General features: G+C 37.4%; 1 protein-coding gene and 1 long non-coding RNA gene across 2 annotated transcripts in view; one reads left to right on the top strand and one right to left on the bottom strand.

Annotated features, from left to right (window-relative positions):
• Positions 1-356: 356 nt before the first annotated feature.
• On the bottom strand, positions 357-7,390 carry LOC143924134 (anterior gradient protein 2-like). The gene is made up of 8 exons (XM_077448205.1): positions 7,230-7,390; positions 6,780-6,956; positions 6,542-6,605; positions 6,222-6,274; positions 4,454-4,530; positions 4,123-4,186; positions 1,928-2,011; positions 357-1,100 (listed from the first exon to the last, which is right to left on the bottom strand). The coding sequence occupies exons 2-8, from the start codon at positions 6,949-6,951 to the stop codon at positions 1,051-1,053; spliced, it is 564 nt and encodes a 187-aa protein (XP_077304331.1). The 5' UTR covers positions 6,952-6,956; positions 7,230-7,390; the 3' UTR covers positions 357-1,050.
• Positions 2,006-8,115, top strand: part of LOC143924135 (uncharacterized) — a 27,866-nt gene continuing 21,756 nt past the window's right edge. The window contains exon 1 of the long non-coding RNA XR_013261827.1: positions 2,006-3,577. This is a non-coding gene — a long non-coding RNA (uncharacterized LOC143924135). The remainder of the gene's footprint in view (positions 3,578-8,115) is intronic.

The following is an 8,115-nucleotide window of genomic DNA, read 5'->3' as shown; positions in this document are numbered from 1 at the left end:
TGGAGGACCGTCGTTTGAGGATAGCCAAGGAGTGCATGTTGATTTCAATCAGTCAGTAGACTCAGATTTGATTTATATGAAATAGCAGTACATTATGCAGCAACGCAAATTATGGACTGGAGCATGTGTATCTGATGAGCAAACCTGAATGCCCCCATATTCATATATCATTAATCTAATACAATAAATAAATATGTATGTGCTCACTGAAAAATATTCTATAGCTTTAGGTTATGCATAAACAAAGCTATGACTAGGTTGATCTTTTCTGTTTGCAGACATCATGCAATTAGTATTTGCTTACTAATAAACTTGTATTTATTAATGTGCAGTCAACCACTCAGTAGACAGAATGCTTCCGATAAAATATTTATTTGATACAGTTAAAAATACACAGTAAATATTCATATAAAATGTATAAAGTTAAAGAGGAGGTGAACTGTTGATCCAAAGAAGTGTGTGCAAAAAACCTGAACAGGAGCCCCTAATGCCTATGTTTAGTGACATTGCCCACCGGAATTAGGTGGATTGTATAAAATAACACAAAGCAAAATAATAAAATAACTTGGACAAAATATTTTCAGTGAGGAAAAAAAACGAGGCCTACAGTTCTGACAGCCTGTAAAAGGTTGTAAATTCTAGAGACTCCTGCAAAGTACTGGCGTCTGCATAAGGGACAGATTTATAGTGTGTATTGTAGACTAATGTTGACTGATGGGTGTTGCTCTGTTTATACAGCACTATATTAAATAGAATGTAAGTTCAAATTAATATGTGCATTATGTATCTTTTCAATTAAATAGGGGAGTGCACAGAGGTGAAAAAATATTAAATAGCTGTGAGTTAAAAAGAATAAAGCCAATGTACTTTAACCTAACCAGAGGAGACCTTGTAAATGAGGATTCTAGGCGTTCTTTCTGGTCAAGTTCACCATGTTTCATATAGGTGAGGGACTGTTTAAATAGGGACTTGCTGGTCTTTCCTGGGTTGTGCTACGCTGTGCTTTCCTGGTCACCATTGGAGCACTGGAAGACTCCCTTCTCTGGGCACTCACAACTCTGTGTGCAGGAGGATTTTAGCCTTCTTCATGTTTGTAACCACTGTTGGTGAAATATAAGGAAAGGCAAGTGTTAACGTCATCATGATGGTAAAATAATCATTACACTATGCAAACCATAAGTGATAAGTAACTTGCATTTACAGTGGTTGAAGCATTACAAATTTTTTGAAAGGGTAAGATCAATACAAAGAAACCTGTCAGGAGAAAAATATGTAGACTGTCATTGCTGACTACCTTCTGAAAATGTTGGATGCCTGGCTATCACTGTCTTCGATATTGTCAAAATCACAGACACTGAACACGCATGTAGTAAGGCCAGAATTTCAGTTTGCATACGTATTCCCAGTTGAATCGACAAAATTACCAGGAAACTAGCATTTTCAGAGGTAGATCAGCAATAGCCAATTGACCCAATTTATCCTACTGTTTATTGGGGAACATAGCAGACCTCTGGGTGTAAGCCCTGCCCCTAAAATAACGGATACTATTTAACATAGAAATTGCACCTCTTATTGGCTAAGCCTGTTGCTCACAGTAACCAGTCAGATTACATTTTATAATCCACATTAAATTATATCAGATGGCTTCTGATTTGTCACGATAGAGAACATCTCTACTTTTCTTGTGCATCACATTTTTAAGTAAACAATTGTTGGGTCAAAAAGGGTTCTAAAGGCTTTGTCACTTTAGCTTTAGGATAATGAGAAAATAATTTAAACACCATTAAACAAAAACATTAATTTTGATCTAACTAAAAAACGATATCTCTGTTGCCCCTTACAGTTACTAAATGTGTTTTATAGTAAACTAATGAATACATGTATAATTATTTCCTTTTTCGCAAAACCGTTTTCCAGTGATACTTACATTCTGGGATGTCTCCAGCTTCATAGGCATACAGTCTGTTTGAGTATCTTCCTGCAAGGTCTGTTCTGACAGTCATTGATGGATCTGTAAAAAACATATCTGTTAGAAGAAGTGACAAAGAAATGACAAAGACCACAGCTTAGGACATTTAAACTTTCATTAACTATGCAACTAAGACAGCAAGAACTCATGAAAATACTTTTCATTTGAACATCTCTATAATTATTAAACCACTATTGTAAAATTCAGTACAAGCACAGTTTGAAAACAATAGTATGTATAAGGTTTAAACACAGCAAATTTGCTTCATCATAAAGAACTATTTTGCAAAAGGTGGACATATACCTTACGAGATGGCTTAATATGATAGAACCTAGGTGCTAAGGTATGAATGAATGAAGATGAATGCCCTTTTTGTACAATTTTATCAGTAATGGGCCACAAAGCAGAAAGCGGATCTCAAAAGATAATGTTATAAATGATCTTGAGAAGTCTATAGCTTAAAGCCTGGTACACTGCGGGTTGCACAAAAAAAACTGACCGTTCTGGTCTGGAGCCACTGTACTAATCATGTGAGGTTAGTCCAGCAAAATCTCCCACTGGGCTGTTGTGTTCTGACAGGGGGGCACCCCCCCCCCCCATCAGAACACTCTGATCAGCGCTCTCTGCTGTTGGCTGAAAGCACTGATCGGATGTTGGTTGGCTAATAGTTTTCCAGCATGCACGTCCGACAGAAGCTGGATGCTTCTGTCGGATAGACCAATGTACACACGGGCTGAATGTTGGCCAGTATTTTTTGTACGGGCAAATGTCTACCAACATTCTGCCTGTGTGTACGGGGCTTAGGGCCTATTTCACACTGGCATTGAAAGCAAGTGTTTGAGGGGCGTTTTTAATGTTCTCAAATGCCTATGCAAATGAACTATGGATAGCACACACCGCTGTTTATCAAAAGATGAAGCGTTAGCGATGCTTCACTTCAAAATTAAAGCCTCATGTCAAGTTTAAAAGGAGTTGAAACTCTTCAAGTCTATGATAACGTGTTGCAACCACACCAGCATGCAGATGCGGTGCACTAGTACATTACAGTTAATAATAGGCATTTGTGGTGCAGTTTTAATGCACCAAAAACACATGTCAAGCATGCATTGGGCATTTGGGGGGAGCTTTTTTTAATGCTCATGAAATGCTTATTAACTGCCCCTATTACGCGCATTAACGCTATAGGCGCATTTGATAAGTGTCAGTATTTTAAGCAAGCATGAACAAGCCCTAATGGATAGATCGTTGGTCTCCCTATCCCCCAAAGGTAAGAATAATGCTGATAGCCTCTTGTTGATAAGCACATACACAGAAGACCAGCTTGTATTGTTTGTGCACAGGCATGAAAAACTGGATATGCGGTTAAATGTTCAATTTTCCTGCTAGTTATATCATTTGTTTTTATGCCAGAAGCCTTTTGATTAGGGGATATGTTTGTTGCATATGTTTGGGCAACTTTTGTTAACTGATAAATGTCTTTTTGTCAAAGACAGGAGGGAAACAAAAGGCAGTGAGGGATTGGCAACCTTCACTACTACAATGTGCCAGAGTTTGTGAGAAGGGCTAAGCATTCCCCCCATGACAGCACGGTTTTGGGAGATGTTGAAGGTATGTGCAAAGTCTCTTTAAATTATCAGCCAGAGAGAGAGGGCTTTGTTTTTAATGAGTCAGCCAACTATGCATGTTGATTATTGCATAAGATTATTTACATAAAACGAATCTCTTATGATATGTATATATAAAAACAATGTAAAGACTATGCAATTCGAAAAATTTAGTATATGCAAGTTCTTCCCGTAATTCATTAAAATCCAAGTCTAACCATAGTTGAACCAAAGAATGTCTAGAATACACATTGCTTGCATTTTAGATTCTAGACATTGTAGATTTATCCTGAAATAGACTATAATGTCCAAGTCTTTATATTATCATCATTCTAGATACTGGGAATAAGGCACTGTGGGTCTAATTAGGCAAAGTGTCTTAAATAAGAACTTTTACACGAGTATTGAAAGTCAAGCTTTCCCTGGAAAAAAATGCTGGTTAATACGTGTGAATTACATTGAATCACTAACTAAACTTTTTTTCGGGATGAGATAAACAGTCCAAATCAAGACAAAATTTTATTTTTTGGCAATGGGAACACAACTCACCCACAAATATGACTCTGGGTACATAGTGGCCATCTGGAGACTGGTTCTCATCAGCGATAGGGTGCTGTAAGCAAAGAGTAGATACAGTTGTTGCAGGCAGGTATCCTTTCTTTTTTATTTTGTAGTAAAAGTACTGTAGTATCCTGTGCCTGATTAAATGATTTTTTTTTAATATATATATATATATATATATATATATATATATATATATATATATATATATATATATATATATATATATATATATATATATAATCTTTTTGTATATTTAATTTTATATAATATTCAAATTAACTATGTATTAATTACAGAAAAATACTGGAAAACTCACAACTACGTTCAACATTACAAAGTCTTCACGAGCCAGTTTCTGTCCCAGGGCATCGGCAACAAAAGCTTTTTTCAGTTCTGGATATGGGAGAGAAAATGAAATGATCTGTTTTATTGAACATTGGTAGGACACGAGACAAATAGATTTAGAGCACTGAATCCTTTCGGTACATATTAGTAGGGATTCACGGTTTCAATCTGATTCCAGCTATGGATTAAATTTACTGCCTACATAACCATTAGAAAGAAAAACTTGGGTTGTTTTCCAGCTGATCAGATTTTGCTTGCCATAGGAATGTTACTGCTATATATGAATAATGTGTCAACACACAACTATGAAACTGTCCACAACTACTCCATGGCTGTCATCCTTTAGCCACTACATAGTGAGTGGCTGACCCTGAACAAGCATGAAGCCACAAAAGTGTCAGATTGTCGTATTCTAGGCTAGTAAATTTCCTAGTACTAAATAAAAGATGAATATTATGCACCTTAAAAAAACAAGGCATGCATGGCATTTTCTACCCTGCCAGTGTCTCATTAAACTAACTACAGTGGTTACTTGAATTACGAACATAATTCGTTCCAGAAGAATGCTTGTAATCCAAAGCACTCGTATATCGAAGCGAGTTTCCCTATAGTAAATAATGGAAACTCAGATAATCCGTTCCAGTGCACTGCTAGTGTATGCAGTACCGCATGTAACCAGTGGTGGGGGGCACCAGAGACATTTGGAAACACATGGAGAGCACTCAGAACCGATCGGATGCACTCATAGACACTTGGAAACTGAGTGTTTCTGAGCAGTTTCAAATGGCTCTGAGTGTCGCCGTGCCCCCGCACCTCTGGCCAAATGGGATACTGCACACCCTAGAGGCTTGAATCCTGCTCGTTTTGCAAGACAACGCTCGCAAACTGAGTGAGGATTTAAAAAAAATAGCTCATATTGCAAAACACTCTTAAACTGCGTTACTCGCAGTTCGAGGTATTACTGTATATAAATCACAATGCACTACTATGCCACTTATTTTACTCTTTGGGACTTGCGGAGTATTTGATGATTTTTCAAAACCAATCTCTCTGTTCAGTAGATGGGCAGGTCTAGGAACAACTCAAAGATAGGGAGGAACTCGGTGCTCATTAATTTAAATTAAGAGTCCGCCCCTTAGATTGACGTCAGCTGTCAAGGTGGAGCTGACCAGCATGAATCACTAAGCAGAGGTGCCAAGCAGCTTATGCCTCCTGCTGCTAGAATCTTAAAAAAAAAAAAAAAAATCCAACTCCGGGCTTATGTTTAGGACTGTTTTAAAATTAACATGACTCTATGGTTGTTATCAACCCCCGTTGGGTCCCAAAATCAGAAGCAAACTTATTAGGCTTTCATGGTTACAATGACTGGCATCATACGTTGGCAACCAGCAGAGGTTAGAAATAATAATTTAAATTACACCAGAATCTTACTTTAAGCATTTATGATGACCAGCAAACTAATGTTTTAGTTTATCAGCTCTACTTTTTAGCTTTATATTTTTTCTTAGGCACCAGAAGCTGGAATTGTATTCATAAGAGATGACATTGTACTTTACTTGGACCAGAGAAAACTTTATTTTTGCTGCTGGTTCACGAGGACAATGCATTTTTTAACAAATATTACATTGGTTCCATATTACATTCCCCCTTAGGTCCTACATGGTGTTTATGTTTTACTTATATAATTTGCAAAAACCTCTTATTGGCTATATTTTAAAACCGATAATCAATAAGTTTACCTTGGCTGAAGGGACAGTCTTCCAGATGATGAATCACCATAAGAGGTTTCTTTCTACAATGAAATATTGACAAAAGAAAAGAATTATGATAAAAGCTACATGACTATTTTTAAGCCTTTGCTGCAAACACAGTTTAGTGATTATCTATGTAAAGTGCAATAAAACTTAACGTCAGTGCAATAGAATTTTATAACTGAATGGTTCTGATTCCAAGTTTGTTACAAGAAAACTGTAATCCACCCATACACGTAAGGATTTGACCTTATGAATGATAAAAAAAAAAACATGCAGGTATCTGATGGCATGAAGGATCTACTTACAATTCCCTGGCTTTGGCTAAGGCTTCTTCATAGGTTTGGATCCATGCAATGTCACTACCCCAGCCTACAAAGAAAAGAATAAATCATATTCATCAGCTCCCACTATAAAAAAAATAAAAAATTCCCACCACTGCAATCTGCAATGTCTCCACGATTGCAAGCCTTTCCACGTCTTATTTTAATAAGTGTATACCTTTCCACCAAGACCACCCTCAGTAGCATCTTTTGAAACACTCACCTCTGTCAAGAGTTTTGGGCTGACCGACAGGGGCTTCACTAGATTCTGCATCAGGCTTCGGTGAAGCAGCGTTATCAGGTGTTGGCTGTCTTTTTGGCTTTCGGGTGGCAGCCTCACTCATCACAGTACACAGGAGGATTAGCAGGCAACAAAAAGACAGGTTGGAATTCATGGTGTCTGTAAAGATAAATATATACCAATAGTACTGAAGAACGGTGATCTCAGATTTCCCTATGAGTAAGGTGCCAAAGCTGTCAAAACCCTTGTATAAACAATATACAAAAAACTCTTGTTGCTGTATAAAATACTCCAAAATTGCATATAATATTTTCTATTAATTTAAGTATACACAGGGTTTACTATAGAAAGTTAAAAAAAAAACAGAGAAATTGGGGAAGATAACTAAAAGTAATCCTTTGAGCCTATTGCTGGGCTGTTTCTCTCACTCACCTGTGGCTTGTGGCTGCCTCTGGCAATGTCAGAAGTCTAACAGGATGATCAGTACTGCAGGTTACAGGTGAACATCTATTTATACCCAGAGCTGAGCAGTCTGCCAAAGATCAACGTCAGCCTTAAAACCAGGATGTCCTGATCCCTGCAGTCTCACTGACCCAACCCAGAGCTCAACGAAAGCTAAGAACTGCCCCCATCACACCTTTCCCTTTCTCCAAGTTGCCATTGTTTGTTTAGTGGAGATATGCTGGGGGACACACCCGTCCCTGGCCCTTTATTCTGGATGTGTCCTATACTTATTGGCTGAAGAGTACAGCGTTTGTGAGATTCAGAACCAAGAAGAACAATTAAGAAAATGTATGACTGTACATTCCTTTCACAAGCATGACTGTACTTCTTGCTCGTTTACGGCTTCAGGAAATTTTACACTTGTATCTGTTTCTCATCATTTTTAAACTATCACTCTGGGATTTTTTTTTATAATTATACTGTGCACAATACTGTCTATACCAAAATATGGCTAGCTGTGATGTCATACTAAGATGTGTAGTCCCAGCATAGCTGTCGGCCTGCATGTTCTAGGTAGACCCTGGGGCAACAGAAATTGCACCTCCACATGAACTTGGTTATGGTGTTTTTACAGTACAAAATAGAACTACGCAGTAGAAGCTGAAAGCTTATCTCAACAAATCGTCATCTCTGCTGCGATGAGAAATGATGAACATAATAAAAATGATATGTCATTATCATATAAATATGCACAGTTCCCATAGCTACAGTATATTCAGGGATTTTTTTTTTTTTTTTTTCAGAGATGGCAAGAAGAGAAATTCTCTTTTTCCAAATGTGCACAATAACTAATGAGCCTAAAGCTGAACACAAA

This window comes from Lithobates pipiens, unplaced genomic scaffold (assembly GCF_037356315.1).
Source record: "Lithobates pipiens isolate NorthernLeopardFrog02 unplaced genomic scaffold, aLitPip1_a1.2 Scaffold_22, whole genome shotgun sequence".
Taxonomy (NCBI): Eukaryota; Metazoa; Chordata; class Amphibia; order Anura; family Ranidae; genus Lithobates; species Lithobates pipiens.
Note: the sequence above shows the minus strand (reverse complement) of the source record. Positions and strands in the feature narration are given on the sequence as shown.

Bases quoted from the DNA above. Each gene is read 5' to 3' on its own strand.
- LOC143924134 (XM_077448205.1), bottom strand. From the start codon at position 6,951: ATGAATTCCAACCTGTCTTTTTGTTGCCTGCTAATCCTCCTGTGTACT. The intron at 4,531-6,221 runs GTAAACTTATTG...TCCCATATCCAG, and splicing joins AGACTGTCCCTTCAGCCAAG to AACTGAAAAAAGCTTTTGTT. The intron at 4,187-4,453 runs GTGAGTTTTCCA...CTTTGCTTACAG, and splicing joins TTGTAATGTTGAACGTAGTT to CACCCTATCGCTGATGAGAA.